The sequence below is a fragment of the Rhinichthys klamathensis genome, unplaced genomic scaffold, assembly GCF_029890125.1.
Source record: "Rhinichthys klamathensis goyatoka isolate OS25496 unplaced genomic scaffold, OSU_Roscu_1.1 h1tg000461l_1, whole genome shotgun sequence".
Classification (NCBI taxonomy): Eukaryota; Metazoa; Chordata; class Actinopteri; order Cypriniformes; family Leuciscidae; genus Rhinichthys; species Rhinichthys klamathensis.
This window is the reverse complement of record NW_026606950.1, coordinates 358139-376162: the sequence shown is the minus strand read 5'-3', so window position 1 is coordinate 376162 and position 18024 is coordinate 358139. Positions and strand designations below refer to the sequence as shown.

General features: G+C 38.7%; 1 protein-coding gene across 3 annotated transcripts in view; it reads left to right on the top strand.

Moving 5' to 3' along the window:
• The first annotated feature begins 201 nt into the window (after window positions 1-201).
• acap3b (ArfGAP with coiled-coil, ankyrin repeat and PH domains 3b) overlaps window positions 202-18024 on the top strand; it is a 105265-nt gene continuing 87442 nt past the window's right edge. For all 3 annotated transcript variants that reach the window (XM_056236654.1, XM_056236655.1, XM_056236656.1), the window contains exon 1: window positions 202-365. In XM_056236654.1, coding sequence (XP_056092629.1) covers window positions 319-365 — 47 coding nt within the window. In that variant the 5' untranslated portion in view covers window positions 202-318. The remainder of the gene's footprint in view (window positions 366-18024) is intronic.

The window sequence follows — 18024 nt, the reverse complement described above, 5'->3', positions numbered from 1 at the left end:
TATTAATGGAGTAATGTAGGGAATGGTGAATGAGGGTATAGGGGGCGAAGCCACAGTTAAACCAAAATATTACACACACAGTAAAAATGTGGGATATTTGAAGGACGCTCCCTTATCATCGTTTGCCGCATCTTTGACGACGGTCCCTTAGCTCTCACAGCGCTGAAACTGATCCACATAGAGATCTGTAACAGCGTGTCACAGTGTGTCACTGTTTTACCGGGGAAAGGGATACACTTGCGTTTTACATTCAGGCGTATTACAACCACCGGCAATGCTGTGTTACATTTTTAACTGAAAGAAGGAATAACTGCAAAAATGACGGTGGATTTTGAGGAATGTATTAAAGATTCTCCCCGTTTCAGGTAAGAAGAACACACTCATGATCCACAGCTGACGCCTGTTTGCATGTGAATGTTCATGAATATTCTCGATGAACAACACACACAGTTATTATTTTAACAGCGTTGGCGGTTCTTCTCTAATGGGTTTCTCTGTGCGTTTATGGTCAATTGGGGGTTAAATGTAAAATACAAAAGATTTTTGTGTGAGGTTGTGGGTTTATGTTAAAAAACGACGAGTCTTAAAAACAGGTCTGGCTTTTATGCTTCGTTTATAACAATGTGATTTTAAACATGTACACTTGTTGTGGCTCAAAACATACATAGGTATGTTTTTAGGGCATCACTGGCGCGTGCTACATTGGGCATCATAGGCGCCCAAAAAGGCTGTCTCGCTCGTCATCATCATCTTACTAGGTTATGAGGACATTCGCCGTGTTCTTGAGGGACCAGTTGAATGAATGAGGGCTTTTTAAGGACACGGATCTCTAGCTGCAATAGCTCAGTTTCGCTTGATTCTTGCATAGTTGTGTTACAGATGTTGGTCGGTGGATGCTATGCTGAATCGTTTACTGATATAAATTAGATGAATCGGTCCAGCCTAATGCGAAAGTATCGCATTAAACCCAATGCAGCGATGATGTTCAGATGAATTCATGAAGGGGGGCGTTGCTGTGCTCTACACGCCAAGTATCAGGATTACTAATGCAGAAACACTGGCCATTTACATGCACAACTGCACAGCTTTCTTGAATATACACTCATCTGTTACAGTAGCATTCATTATCACAGTAATAAGGCTTGCATGTATAATGCATAATGCTACAGAAGAATTATATAGTCATTAATCCTTTTACCAGAGACAGTCATTTAGTAGTCATCGTCATTCGTCACAATTAATTATAACAGTCATCAATAGACTTTATAAAAACATAATATTGCTTTTTTTCAGGGCCATTGATTCAACTGCAATAAATAAACTAGCTAAATATTGTTAGCAGATGTTTAAGTTGGAGTCAAAAAGGTTGAGAACCACTGACTTAAAGGGATAGTTCACCCTAATGAAAATTGTCGTTATTTACCAAGTAGGTAAAAAAAAACAACGATGCTGAACAAAGTGAATTACAACACAATATAATATAAAATGCATGACATCCCTACATATAAATATAATCATGAGCATTATATAAAAACACAAATGCATAAAAAAATGCCCAAAATGCCAAAGAATGAATATGCATTTTAAAAACAGCAAGGGAACATGCAAACAAATGTTTAAAACCTGAGAAAATCTGAAGAATATCCTGATTGCTCTTTTCCATTTAATTACAATTAACAGGAGCTAAAGTGCTTAAAATCACATAAAATCATAAAAGTTTAATTAAAATGGTTCATACATTGTTTCAAAAGTCCTCAGGAGTATGCAGTAGCTTAGTGTGACTGAAATTTAATATTTTTTTATTCAAATCTTCTCTATAGCATACATGAGAAAAGTAGTAATGTCCCATCTGTTTGTGTAGAGTTTTTTCCATGAGACTGTTGACTCAACAAAAAAACTGATCTGATTGATTCATAAATCCGACTTATGTTTTATTATATTTCAGTTCATTGACTCAATCGTCCAGTTGCCATTGAATTAATGAATGTAGATTTTCAGTCTATGCATCTTATAATTCCAAAAGGCTGGAATATAGTTGTTTGGACTCCTTTTATTACGTTTTAACAGGACATTTAAAAAAAGATTCGTATTGGTTTGAAACTGAATTTTTGCTTTTTGATGAACGATTCCTTTTATTTTCTAACCTGGTGTCTAACGTTGCAGGAATTACGGCTATATAAACCAATACAATTTTTAGTTCTGTCCTTGTTCCCTGCACAGCGAAAGTCTTAGTTTCAGTAGTTTAGTCAGCACACGTGCAGCTTTCAGCATGGGCAGATTCACTTCAGATGAATTCTAATGAGGTGAATCACAGCTTTTGACAGTCATGGGTCTGTGATTGCCATCATACATGAAGGACACAGAAGATGCTGAACTTGTTCTCCATCTGTTCAGTTAATCTTTTATCTTCTTTGTCAGACATTGAGGCATCATGAACGTCATTCTACAGCAGTGATGTTAAATACTATGCGGTGAATGTGATTTCACCAAGTACAACATGTTCCTGGATCAACATCCATCATGCACATAGACATTTATCCAGCACACTGTCTGTGATGCTCCGAGCTCTGCCCTCTGTGTGTCTCTGAGGCTTCAAGGACTTTTGAAAGGCAGGCATCAGGGTCATGGAGATGTGGAGTCTCGGCAAGGGAGTTGATGTTCTGGGCAGACATCCAGTATTCCCAGCTTCACTCACTAACACTCTCTAGGGACCATACATGAAGAGCCAGACTGCAGATTTCTGGGAAAAATGATGGTTTATCCCCATGATCCTATAGGACAAGCGATTTGGAGAATGAATGGATGGATTTATCTTGTAGTGTTCTTTACATTTGGCACATTCAGACACACTTGTTTGTTTTGTCACCCTCTGCCATTTTCAAATAGTCTATTGAAGGAAAAGATCCAGTGTATGTACTTTTTACACTTATATTTTTTAAAGAAATTATTAGTACTTTTAGAGGCCTAGAAAAGTTGCAATTTTCTACAAAAGAGTCGACCACCGTCATGTTGGCTGCCATTTTGAGTACAAGGTCACATGACTAACACATTTTCCAAAGTATTGACCTGTCCGAATACACACGCTTGCAGTTTTTGTATTTGACCACTTGTCTACTTTCAAGACGTATTTGTGGTATTTGGCCCAAGTGTTAAGGGTTAGTTCACCCAAAAATGACAATTATTTCATTAATATAGTTATCATTAATTTCTCACCCTCATGTGGTTCCAACCCCGTAAAACTTTCGTTCATCTTCGTAACGCAATTTTTTTTTTTTTTATGAAATCTGAAAGATTTCTGTCCCTCCATTGAAAGTCTTTTCACCCGAAACTCTTGACGGTTCAAAATGGTCATGAAGAGAATGTAAAATAAATACATTTGTTTACTGATCAATTTTTATGTGAATACAACTTGACTTCCCTGTTTGCTTGCTTTCATCACTTTTTACTTCTCTTCTCGTGTACTGGATACTAGCTGAAAAGCTAATCAGAGGGATTTGTATCACTGACTGACCGACACCAATTCAACATGCTCAATTGGCCAAAAAGCTGCTGACAGTATCTGTCTAGTGAAACGCATTGGACAAACTGAGCTGACAGATGCTCAAAGATGGCTCAATGATGGCTCAAAGATGGCTCAAAGATGGCTCAATGATGGCTCATCAAAGTTGGCTCAAATACGGCTCAAATACGGCTCAAAGATGGCTCAAAGATGGCTCAATGATGGCTCAAAGATGGCTCAAAGATGGCTCAAAGATGGCTCAAATACGGCTCAAATATGGCTCAAATATGGCTCAGATACGGCTCAAAGATGGCTTCAATATGGCTCAAATACGGCTCAAATACGGCTCAAAGATGGCTCAAAGATGGCTCTAATATGGCTCAAAGATGGCTCAAAGGTGGCTCTAATATGGCTCAAATATGGCTCAAATATGGCTCAGATATGGCTCAAAGATGGACAACCTTCAACTTGGTGTGTCACAGCCTTTGAAACCATAATTTCTACTTGTGACGCCAATAACTCAGTTTTCTCAATACGATTTAGTTTTAGGTTTGTCTCTTACAGTAAAGTTACTCATATTTCTGGGTCTTAATTAAAGGGAGAGTTCACCCAAAAATAAAAATTCAGCCATCATTTACTCGCCCTCATGTCGTTCCAAAACCCGTAAGACTTTCGTTCATCTTCGGAACAAAAATGAAGATCTTTGATGAAATCTGAGAGCTTTCTGTCCCTCCATTGACAGCTACGCAACTACCACTTAGACACTTCAGAAAGTTTATAAAGAGATCGTAAAACTAATCCATATGAATTGAGCGGTTTAGTCCAAATTTTCTGAAGAGTCACGATCGCTTTATATGATGAACAGAATGAATTTAGACTTTTATTCACATTAAACATTGATCAGCGAACATAAACAGAAGCTCAACCGAACCTGCTTAATGCAAGAACAAACCTCATTGGTTCTTGCAGAAGCGCAAACGTGCTGCGGAACACAAGAATGAACCTCATTGGTTGTCGCACGTCAAGCGAACATGCTTGAGCTTCTGTTTACCACAAGGGATGTGTGCGTTGATGAATGTTTATATGTGAATAAAAGCCTAAATTAAATATTTTCATCATATAAAGCAATCGAGTCTCTTCAGAAAACTTTGGACTAAACCGCTCAATTCAGATGTTTTAGTTTTACGGTCTCTTATGAATTTTTTGTTGTCAAAGTGGTAGTTGCGTAGCCGTCAATGGAGGGACAGAAAGCTCCCAGATTTCATCAAAGATCTTCATTTCTGTTCTGAAGATGAAGGAAAGTCTTGCGGGTTTGGAACGACGTGAGGGTGAGTAAATGATGGCTGAATCTTTATTTTTGGGTGAACTATCCCTTTATATTTTACACTGTAGACTACAAGACACAGAAAGTAATTTCTGTCTAGTTTCCTCAATCTCCAGTTAGAAAGTAACTGGAGCATCTACAGAAACGATCGACTCCTTGAGGACACTTTCACACTAAACATGTTCTTCCACTGAGTCACTCCAGCCAAAAAGTGAACAGAACAAAATTGGCGGGCACCACAGTGTATATGTGGACCTGCTGACGGACAGCCGGCTGCTGTTGTGTAACACGGTGAAACTGGGACATGGAGAGTAGGAGGCAGGAACCAGAATGATCTTCCCAGTCATCCAAGCAGGCTGTCAGCTTTAGGAAAGGTGGAGCTGCCGTAGACTTGCTGGTTTCTACATGCTTCAACCTGCAGCCCGGAAACTTCAGTGCAGTATTGAGAGAGATCAGGTGTGGCTGCGGTACATACTGCACTGAAGAAGTCACAATCAGTTGAGTGAAACAGGCTACAGGCATCTAGGTGGGACAGTGTTGCACCCGAATTCCTGTACTTTTATAGTATGTCCTGAATTAGATGGAAAAACCCTCGTCTAGACCGTTGATGGAGTGCGTTGTGTAGGTGTGTAGTATAAATGCATTTCCGTACAAAATACATTTGACACGTTGCCATTGGTCTTATGATTTAATTTTTTACCTGAGGCATGGTAAAACAAACAAGCACAAAAATAGTTCACGCTGGTGTTGTTAAACAAGTACAATTTAACCATGAGGAACAACTTTCTGTGTATCAATAGCACGGTCACATTTACTGTTTAATGTGGCAAAATCCAGTCATTTCGAAAGGAATCCACACACTATCAGGAATTTTGCATATGTTTGAAATTTTCCGATGCGTATTTCACAAGTTTGTCACTCGGATTTGAAACTGACTTTTGAGGTGATGTGCTTCATGTATTGCTACGTTATTGACGTGGACCTTTTTCACCTGTGAAATTTTGCATTAATTTTGCTAACTTTACATTTTCTTCCTATATGACGATAGTTCGCCTAAAAATTTTAATTCTGAAAATTGTTTACTCATTCTCATGTCGTTCCAATTATTTTCTTTAGAAAATAGCTAGAATAGCTATAACAGTTAGCCTGGGAAAACCCAGACAACTTCCGGCAAATTTAGATTTGCTCTGAAAGTTAGTCTGGCAAAGAGCTCATTCAAGCCCATTTCCAATCCGCCGAAATCGAGGCACCAATCAGAAGCGTTGGGGCGGGCTTTACACGATGACGACAGCGCTGGGATTTTGAAGCAGATTTTGTAGCCTACATTACAAAGATGGACGCCGCCGTCGAACATCACTCGTTCCAATCAGCTATCGCGTCTGTTTTAAGCGATTTGAACGTTTCCTTTTTGTTAAAAACCGAGCAAAGAACAACACTCGGAGATGTGTCTCCGCCGCTCTGCATACGTCATCTCCTTCATCGCTCTGATTGGGTTTAGGTCTATCCGCGACGTCCGTTGGTGACGCCCCTCTGGAAATGATTTGTCTATGACGCTTCGCCAGACCATAACTCAGTTACAACTGAGAATGCTCTGGTTTTAACCAGGCTATATAACAGTACAACTTGCGATACACATTTGACCGTTTAAAAGTGACTAGCCCTCTGTTGTGAAGTCTGCTTTTGTGCATGTGTTTTCAAGAAAGCATTGTTGGTGAATGACAGCATGTGGCAAACTGTTTTGTACCGCAGACTTTTCACAAACACAAAGGTAAAATCAATCGCACACCTGTCACAATACCCTTCATTCATTCTTAACCCACGACCGCCAGCGGCCTCTTCTTTGACAATGCAGTAGAACCGGCATGTGACAACTCCTGTCACACCTCCCTTTCACAGAAATGTGCACATTTACATTAGCCTATAGGTCAAGGTTTCACTCTGATGTGTGTAGTCGGTTTACATTAAGCCTCATTACTTCCTCTCTGGATTAAGACATAGCCGTCAAACAACTAAATCAGTTTTGCCTCAAGATGTCAAAGAGGGAGACTTGAGTAAACAGTTCTGACAAACTGAATTCACGCTGTTGTTTCACCCGACAGTTCATTCAGCGCTGTGTCAAAACAAGCTCTGAACATGCAGAACAAGGGATGGCCTTTTATACAGTCTCTCAATAGTGGCACAACAGTGTATTTTCAGTTTGGTCACTATAGTTACAGGAAACTACCACTTTTCTCCTGGATCCTACATGGAAGGAAACAGACAGATATGGGGTCGTGACCCTAGAACTCAGCATGTGTTTCTAATGGATGGGCTTCCTTAATCGGCTGACTGGAATGCATGAGAAGAATGTATGGTTTAAGATGACAAGGAACTGAACCAGAGAACATTTGCCATAATGCTGAAAACAGTCCTTTATCACACTTCTGTCTGTAGTGCACGTATTACAGTATAAAAATAATGTAATGTATAGATATATAGTATAAAGTGTGGGGGGAAAGCCATGAAGGCACAACAAAATGTTTCTAAATTTGCAGAAACAATATGCAAATGACCCAGTAAATCTCAATAAAAGTTACATTTATTAATACTTTTATATTTGTATATATAGGGGTGGGCGATATGACCCAATTCTTATTTCACCATATGAGAAATTTTATTTCACGATAATATATCGCGATTCGCGATATAGTTATTTTTTTGTTATTTGATCTCATTTCTGTTATTAAAAACAAGAAAAAAAGAAGCAAATTACAAACAATGGGACAAATACAATATAACAAAAATATGAATTAAACAAATTAAGTGTTTCAGGTACAATAGGTTTATTTAACATGCAGTTAGAATTAGTACATAAATGTAATAATCATATGTAAAAAATAAAATATTGCTTAGTCTTCAGTTCAGTGTATAAATTAAATGTATGTAAATATGTATACATCTATTTTTATTTGAAAAAAAGTTATAAAGTTATTTTCTCTTTTGTTTGACTCACATTAATGATACAGAGTAGCAGGTGAGTAATATATATATATATATATATATATATACACTCACCGGCCACTTTATTAGGTACCCCATGCTAGTAACGGGTTGGACCCCCTTTTGCCTTCAGAACTGCCTCAATTCTTCGTGGCATAGATTCAACAAGGTGCTGGAAGCATTCCTCAGGGAGTTTGGTCCATATTGACATGATGGCATCACACAGTTGCCGCAGATTTGTCGGCTGCACATCCATGATGCGAATCTCCCGTTCCACCACATCCCAAAGATGCTCTATTGGGTTGAGATCTGGTGACTGTGGAGGCCATTTTAGTACAGTGAACTCATTGTCATGTTCAAGAAACCAATTTGAAATGATTAGAGCTTTGTGACATGGTGGAAGTAGCCATCAGAGGATGGGTACATGGTGGCCATAAAGGGATGGACATGGTCAGAAACAATGCTCAGGTAGGCCGTGGCATTTAAACGATGCCCAATTGGCACTAAGGGGCCTAAAGTGTGCCAGGAAAACATCCCCCACACCATTACACCACCACCACCAGCCTGCACAGTGGTAACAAGGCATGATGGTTCCATGTTCTCATTCTGTTTACGCCAAATTCTGACTCTAACATCTGAATGTCTCAACAGAAATCGAGACTCATCAGACCAGGCAACATTTTTCCAGTCTTCAACTGTTCAATTTTGGTGAGCTCTAGCAAATTGTAGCCTCTTTTTCCTATTTGTAGTGGAGATGAGTGGTACCCGGTGGAGTCTTCTGCTGTTGTAGCCCATCCGCCTCAAGGTTGTGCGTGTTGTGGCTTCACAAATGCTCTGCTGCATACCTCGGTTGTAACGAGTGGTTATTTCAGTCACTGTTGCCCTTCTATCAGCTCGAACCAGTCTGGCCATTCTCCTCTGACCTCTGGCATCAACAAGGCATTTCCGCCCACAGAACTGCCGCTCACTGGATGTTTTTTCTTTTTCGGACCATTCTCTGTAAACCCTAGAGATGGTTGTGCGTGAAAATCCCAGTAGATTAGCAGTTTCTGAAATACTCAGACCAGCCCTTCTGGCACCAACAATCATGCCACGTTCAAAGTCACTCAAATCAACTTTCTTCCCCATACTGATGCTCGGTTTGAACTGCAGGAGATTGTCTTGACCATGTCTACATGCCTAAATGCACTGAGTTGCCGCCATGTGATTGGCTGCTTAGAAATTAAGTGTTAACGAGCAGTTGGACAGGTGTACCTAATAAAGTGGCCGGTGAGTGTATATATATATATATATATATATTACTGTATTGTTATTGATTGATCACATTCTAGTATTCCAATTAGCAAGTCTAAATCTATTATTTCTATGGATGGATGATTATCTTCATTACACTCTGCTTTTATAATTATATAACCTCATTATTGTACCACAAATGTCAACTGGATGTAATCCATTGTCTCCAGCATCACCATTTGAGAATTATGAATACCTCCTCTGCTTCATTATGTATAAGTCAATACGAGCTGATGTCATCGGCAGTGACTGGCCGCCATGGCAACAGGCTTTTTGGATGTAGGCGGATGACTGTGTATTTCACAGGAGTGGCCTTTACCTATTCCACATCACACACTGATGAACAGTCATAATCCACAGAAGATAAATGAAAAATTCACTCCACATATCCCAGCGACCTTTGTGATTTGCACACGTCAATCTCTTGATTTGATTTATTAAATCCCATAACATTATTTCATTAGAAAGGTCAGAACAAAATGGATCGCTATTACCCAACATAAATCTGATTCCCTAATGTTTGAAAAAAAAGTACTCAGTGAATTGAATTATGATTGCATTCTGGGCCTTAATGCTCTATATCTTGTTGGAAACCCTTTAATCCCAACGGATTTATCCTATGAAAACAGGTTTTCAGAGTAGGTATGTTTGCATCAGGTCAAGGAAATAATATATGTAGATCTGATAGTAATAGAAAGCAAACAAACAAACACTGTGGGGAATTCTGTTGCATTTGTTCTTCTGAGTTCATAATGCAACTCGTTCGTACATATAGTTGCATATATGGGTCCGTGACATATCAGAGTGTCCATGATTAAGGAAAAAACTAGTTTTAAACACCTGGCAAGTCCTTAGAAATATACTCTTTGTATTCATGTTTGTTACTTTTTTCTTCATTGAAGCTTATTGTATTATGTAGAGTATTATGTGAGAGAGATCGAGTATGTTTACATTATGTATGTAACAACATTCTCACCAAAAAACACTTAAAACTACATTCTGTGACCACAACAACAGTAGTATTTGTAAAATTATGGTTGTTTGCTCGTCCGCCATGATAATCTCTGTGAGAAATGCCGTGAGCGGAGTGATGCTGGTAGAATATCGCATGGCTGGAAAAGGCTCTCAGCCAATCAGAATCGAGAACCAGAACCACATATATATATATAAATGTATTATAAATTTCACAAATATTACTGCCTTTTTGGGGAGTTGCACCACATGACATTTTACAACCTGAACTAACTTGTGCCTTGTTATAAAAATGTCAAATCATCTGATCTGAAATCTTGACCTTTGCTGAAATATTTGACCGCACTTTGCTGTTTGTTTTTCTTCTGCATGTTGGTCATACACCACATGACTACGGTTTGGCAGACTTCATAATATTAAATTAGTTTCTTTAAAACCATTTTTCCCCCCTAAAAAATTATAATTGAAGATCGTGTCAAACTACGCTTAAGTAGGTTGTCTTTTCAAGAATTTCATTCATTTAATAAAGCTTTTGTCCGTTAGTGATCAGAACAGTTATACCATCCTGACAAACATTTTAGAATAAAGTTTAATTCAGAAAATAATGCCATGCTCATCATAGGAGTCATTTTCTCTTCCAATTGTATTTTATTGAGTTTCTGAATAAAAGAATAGGACAAACACGAACATCATGTCATCGACTCGTATTGGCCATCCATATTTTTGTTTCATAAAGTCATTACACAAGCCAACATTCAGGTTTCCAACATCAGTCAGTATACCCAAGCGTTCACCATAAATCAAACCCAAGAGGAAGAAAGACTTGTAATAAAGTTACAACTCAAAGATCTGTTTTTCTTGGGAAAACTGTTCCACTCTGCTTCAAGCACATGCTGGGAATACCAGGACGTCCTCTTTCATGTCAAGATCACGAGAGTGCCACCGAAGAACTTCAAAGCAGCGTGAGAAAATGAGATGTCACTCTGCATGCTCTGCCGTCTGAAATATTTAGTGGTAGTTAGCGAAATAAACGTAGAGTGTTTATGTATTTTTGTCCGGCTTTGTAATTATGATTGGTGTAATGATCTAGAACTCATGAAATATTTTTCAGAACGGTGACGTACAAAATGTCCAACACATTTTCATCATCTACGCATGTCTCCAAATAGAGTTTAGTGGTCATTGATCTCCACAATAAGGCCAATGTCCATTGGCGTAGTCCTGCCTCATTCAGAATAAACATGTTGGGCAATTTGTACTTCATTCCAAATGGATTACCCATTTCTTGAACTGTCTACATGCTGCGTCTCGCAGAACACATTTTGGAGATTAGTGAAACATGCAGACAGATAAATGCATTTTTTCATTGCACCACGTTTAGATTGTTGTTATCTCTTTAGTCTTTAGAGAGAGATACCTGTCTGTTGATCTGTTATTGACTTCAGTTCAAGCTCAATGAGTCAGCTAGTCCTGAGTTCACATAAAATAAGTTGGGTCATAATTCACTCACCCTCATGTCATTCCAAACCTGTATGTAATTTCTTAGTTTTGTGGAACACGGAAGGTATTTTGCTAAATGTCTCAGTCCGTACAACGGAACTTAATGAGTTCCGATGTTGTTTTGGACCCCATTGACTTTCATTATATGCACACAAACGGTTGAATCATTCTTCCAAATATCTTCTGTTGTGTTCCATAGAAGAACACAACCAAAGATATAACAGAAACCAGTATGGTCAGATACTGAAGACGGTGAGATCTATCATCTCCTGTCTCTTCGCAATCTATTGACACTATGAAGGTGTACATTGTCGCTGTTTTGGCAGGAGACTCCTTATCCGGTCCTACACAATGCCAAAGGCACGTTCCCATCATATGAATCTAGTGACTAATGACAGTGATGTCTGTTGACAGAACCTTGTTAATCTTGGTTGTATACCCATATCTCTACTATAAAGGGCTCATTGTAGCTCATCCAACTCCTGACTAGTCCTGCATTTGTTTTTGCTGTTGTATATCCCCTTTCGATCAGGGACACATCACCTTACTGAAGTAAACTAGTGCCGGGTTCAGTACAGTATCAACCCCTGCAGCTTGTCTGGGTTAGTGCTCTTGGAGAAGTTGAGTTAATCCCGGGATGTCCCGACAGAAAGACAAGCATGTTTAATTTTTTTCGGTCCTCTAAGATGGATTCCGTCACATCTACGACATTCACCAATAGGAGCACAGAAACTCTTCTATACACAGCTTTTAAACATGGTGAAACGAAAGAATGACTATGGCATTGGTGCTGCTAGGTGTAATTATGCAAAGGAGGAGAGGTTTGTATAGCTATGGCAACAATACTCCTACCCTTATGATGTTTCCTCGAGGGACGACCACGACAGAGTGAAAAAACATAAATGCTGATGCTTCAGCAACCCGTGAGTACTGGAATTAGCATTAAAGGGATAGTTCACCCAAAAATTTAAATTCTGTCAGTAATTATTACTCTGCCTCATGTTGTTCAACCCCGTACGACTTTCGTTCATCTTCGGAACACAAATTAAGATATTTTTGATTAAATCTGAGAGCTGGATCACTCCTCCATAGGCTTCTTAAGGGATCGAAACTGGCCGGCCCAAAAGTTATGAAAGACATCGTTAAAATAGTCCGAGTGACGACAGTGGCTCAACCTTAAGTTTATCAAGCGACGAGAATACTTTTTGTGTGCAAAAAACAAACAAAAATAACGACTTTATTCAACTATTCATTTCCTTCTCTGTGGGCCGTGAGATTTCACGTAGTGTAACAGCGCAGCGCTTCTGTGTTGTACGTCACACGCAGGCTCACTATTGGCCGAAGCTGATCATGTGTGTGTGATGCGTGACGTACAACCTAGAAGCTTTGCGTAGTTTCACTACGTGAAATCTCACGGCCCACGGATTTTCACGCACAACCATGTCTAGGGTTTACAGAGAATGGTCCGAAAAAGAAAAAACATCCAGTGAGCGGCAGTTCTGTGGGCGGAAATGCCTTGTTGATGCCAGAGGTCAGAGGAGAATGGCCAGACTGGTTCGAGCTGATAGAAGGGCAACAGTGACTGAAATAACCACTCGTTACAACCGAGGTATGCAGCAAAGCATTTGTGAAGCCACAACACGCACAACCTTGAGGCGGATGGGCTACAACAGCAGAAGACTCCACCGGGTACCACTCATCTCCACTACAAATAGGAAAAAGAGGCTACAATTTGCAAGAGCTCACCAAAATTGAACAGTTGAAGACTGGAAAAATGTTGCCTGGTCTGATGAGTCGATTTCTGTTGAGACATTCAGATGTTAGAGTCAGAATTTGGCATAAACAGAATGAGAACATGGAACCATCATGCCTTGTTACCACTGTGCAGGCTGGTGGTGGTGGTGTAATGGTGTGGGGGATGTTTTCCTGGCACACTTTAGGCCCCTTAGTGCCAATTGGGCATCGTTTAAATGCCACGGCCTACCTGAGCATTGTTTCTGACCATGTCCATCCCTTTATGGCCACCATGTACCCATCCTCTGATGGCTACTTCCACCATGTCACAAAGCTCTAATCATTTCAAATTGGTTTCTTGAACATGACAATGAGTTCACTGTACTAAAATGGCCTCCACAGTCACCAGATCTCAACCCAAAAGAGCATCTTTGGGATGTGCAGCCGACAAATCTGCGGCAACTGTGTGATGCCATCATGTCAATATGGACCAAACTCCCTGAGGAATGCTTCCAGCACCTTGTTGAATCTATGCCACAAAGAATTGAGGCAGTTCTGAAGGCAAAAGGGGGTCCAACCCGTTACTAGCATGGGGTACCTAATAAAGTGGCCGGTGAGTGTATATATATATATATATATATATATATATATATAGCCCTGAATTTTATATACCTATTCTGGTGGGTGCGGTGGCGACTAATGTAACATGTAAGGGTGGCGCTGCCAATAAAGCACCTAAAAGCTGTCACAAAGAACCGGCAAAAGTAATGATTATGAATATGTAAAATATTTCAAGGAGATATTTTAATTGTTTATTAATAAACAAGTGTTTTCTTTGTCAGCTAAGATGAAGTTGACGATGCTGAGTGAATCGCGATCTTCAGTAGTGAACGTGCCAGAGAGAAATGCACATTTCATAAGGATTACATAAGCAGAGAGCAGTCTGTAGTCTGTTTTCTTTCGTTTTGAATTGTTCTGTTTAAAAGTAGACATGTGAGGCAAGTAGGCCTATCTTATACGCTGAGTTCCGAGCTCCAGTTCACGCACCGGCGCCTCGGTTTCTGATTATCTATCGTCTGCTATATTTAGGCTACTTCTTATTTATTAAATCCAGGCAATTGGTTGATGAAACATTCATTAAAATTAAGATACAATTAATACAAAACGAAATTCAGGTTAAAGAAATGGTTTGTGCTTTCTGTTTGATGTCTCTGTGAAAGTTTTAAAGCATCTTTTAGTGCCGCTTTCAGAGCGCTCACATCCATGTAACGGAGAACACGTCCGTAACATTGTTTTTTCCTCATAAATGCGAACAGGAAAAATAAAATAAAATAAAATAAAATGAATATTTTATGTAGGCTACTGTGGAGACTGAGAGGAAACCCTTCTTCATCCGGTGGGTAGTAGGCCTATTACTTTGGTTTGCGCAGTGTAATTCACATAATCACTAAAAAAATATTTTAGGTCCCTAAAGTTTTTTTTTTTTTTTTTTTTTTTTAAGCAATCAGAAATCTGAGGGGCCGGACATGTAAATGAGGGGGCCTAGGCCCACCCAGGCCCCCTCGTGGCTACGCCACTGGTCTGAACCCGGCATAAGTTGGGAATGCATATTGACTAATATTCCTGGAATATGCATGAGCATGTGCTGTTATTGCTGCATTAATGCTGTTAGTTTTGACTTAGATTTCACAGACAAGTTTTAAGCCTGTAGTCCCAGACTAAAATGCATGTTTGAGCTTTTTAAATTGAATGCAACTTGCTCTGATATATCTTAAAATATGTCAGTGCCATTTGTTTTGATGCACACCAGTAATGTTTTTTTCTAAGGTACGTTTATTAAAGCTGCTTAAATGTCCTAATTGAACTATAAAGTCCTACTACTGGAAAGCAGGCTTAGTAGTTTTCAATGGTTTAAAATTCCAGGTCACCAAGCAACTCTATTATGGCCGATTATTTCCCACAAACCAATGACAAAAGTACACATAACTCGCTTATCTGTCCCACGAGAACCCTGGAAGTACTAGTTTTTGAGTGTCCTGTTTGTGGACAGGAGGAATTTGAATTCCTGCTTTATATCATTTTTAAGTGGTTCTGGTGATATTAAACAGCCATCTGTGTCTGGGTTTTCCTCTTCTTTTTGCAGCTCTTGCCAGTTGTATCTTTTTTGATTGTTGCTTCTGATCTGTTTTATTTATAGGCTTGTGACAGATTCATTTCTGGGTCACTGGATTGTGTGTCCCTCTTGAGCACTTTATGAAAACATGTTTGTGTATACAACCTCTGATTACTTCCCAGATCAAGCGCTGCATCTGGGCTCTTTGCTCTGTGTGTGTGTCTCCAGATCACTGTGAAGGATACTGATGAATAATTGAATTTCCCACCCCTCTGCTTATTATTATTTATTTTTTAAACTGGATAGCTAAGACCCGCATCACTACTACTTTTGCTCATATTTGGGTTAATTTTTTAAACCAATATCTAATCATGAGTGTAAAACTAACCCTTACCACACCATGTTGCTCAGATTAGTGGTCAACCGATATTCATTTAGGGATGTACGATACCTCAAATCATGCAGTATTCACTTAAACGACATTAACCCTCTGGGGTCCTTCATTTCAGAGTCACACTCAGGACCTTCGGGTCCAAATGGGCCGGAAGGGTGGGATTAATTGTGGGTGGGATTGTTTTGAGATAATTTCAAAAATAAAAATGATTTATAATTAATAATAATGCAATAATTATGACCTATTTTTTCCCCATTGAATATAATAGAAAATTAAAAAAATAAAAAAGGTTTTTTTTAATTTTTTTTTAAAGCTGTATTTCATTTTAGAGTCAAGCCTAGGCCTCATGAAAGCAATTTTTTAAATGAGATGGATGCCATCTGTTGGACAAACTGAGCATTTTAAAAATTCAAAACCCAAATGAAATCTGAATTTATTAGTGTGTGTGTGTATAAAAGTGTGTTTATGTGTGTGTGTGTGTGGATGTGTCTGTTTTGCACTCTTGATGTTTTATAGATTCACCCCTTCACTGTTGTGTGCTTTTTTTCTGGATCGTGGCTGATTTGTAGATTCTACGCACAAAAAAACTCTGTATTTTCACATTTTTGCCAATTTCCCATTCATTTCCTATGCGGGTCCATTTGGACCCGAAGGTCCTGAGTGTGACTATTTTTTTTACAACCACTTAGACTATTTAAATCCTGTCCCCAATTTTTTTGGGTGTTCATATACCAAGTACCAACAAAGTCAACAAATTTCGGACCATTCCGATAAAGCTATGATTTAAAAAAAAAAAAAAGTATTTAAATGCTTCGGGTCCATTTGGGCCGAAGGACCCCAGAGGGTTAACAACAGAAATATCCCATAGACCTGCAAGCAACCGCATAGCAAAGCTTGCACGTTCTAAACCTCTTCCTGGGTTGACATTTTATTCGGTAATGTTATGCAGTTTTGATTCATATAGTGTTTAATGTTTGATTATTATGTTATTTAACATGTAAGCAATGCTTTCTGCTTCTTCTTCTCCTGTGTTTTGATCCAGAGATTCTTTGAGAAGATGCGTAATAGTGCCCCCTACCGTATAACAGTGAAAACATGGATTGCTGGAAAATTCTGTCAATGGCGGGGAAGTGCCATTGGTGCGGAAAGAGTTAACTGTGTTTACTATTTTTTAAAGACTTGGAAGCTGAAACTTGCAATTATGGTAAAGGGTGTTACATTTCGCACACAAGCTTGAGGTGCTTGGCCAATCACAACGCACTGGGTCAGCTGGCCAATCAGAGCACTCTGATTTCTACAAAGCCCCTCCTTCTGAAAAGTTCAGAGTGTTTCAGACAGACTGGGAATAGATGATATGCAATGATTTACAGTATATTTTGAACATTAAAGCATGTTAACCTATTCTATTACACCCAATACACTAAATAAGGAACTTTTAAAATAGCATCAATTCGTTTTTGTTAATTGAAATAATCATTATTAATTACTAAAAATTAATTAAAACTAAGAAATATTTAAATGAAATGAAAAATAGTCAGTGAGTTAGTGAGCGAGTTCAGTCAGGTCGTTGTTATTGTTAGCTAAAACTATTTAAAATGTTTTTTGTTAATTTAAATAAAATAATAAAAATAAATTAAAGCTAAATAGAAATATTTAAAAGAAACAAAAATGCATAGCAAAACGACTAAAACTTAAACTAAAATTAAAAATAAAAATAATAAATAAAAGCTTATTATAAATATAAAATACTATACTAGTATGTAAATGATACTAAAAATGCAAAACTTTTAAGCAGAACTTCATTATTTACAATGAGATCATCCTGTATTATGCAGAAAAGGAAGCCATGTGGAAAGCGACTGTACACTTTCAGGGCTTCAAACCAAAACAACTGGTTTTGCTTGTCACATGGTTCCCACTGCAGTTATTTAGCATTTCGAAACCGTTGCACATGACCACATGTGATGCTGTTTGATATCAAACCCACACTGTCTGTAGCTTTCAAAAATGCAGCTGGTACATTATTGATTGTTGTTGTTTTCGGCCACAAACGAATCACCTAAACGTAGGAGGAGAAGAGAGTGATATCTCTTCTCGGTACGTCTGATGCCATATTGAGAGTTTGTCTGGTGGTTATGAACAGGCCAATATTTCATTCTCAAGCAGATATAGTCCTGAGCAATATCTTATCAATACCAATCTTGTATGAATGTTAC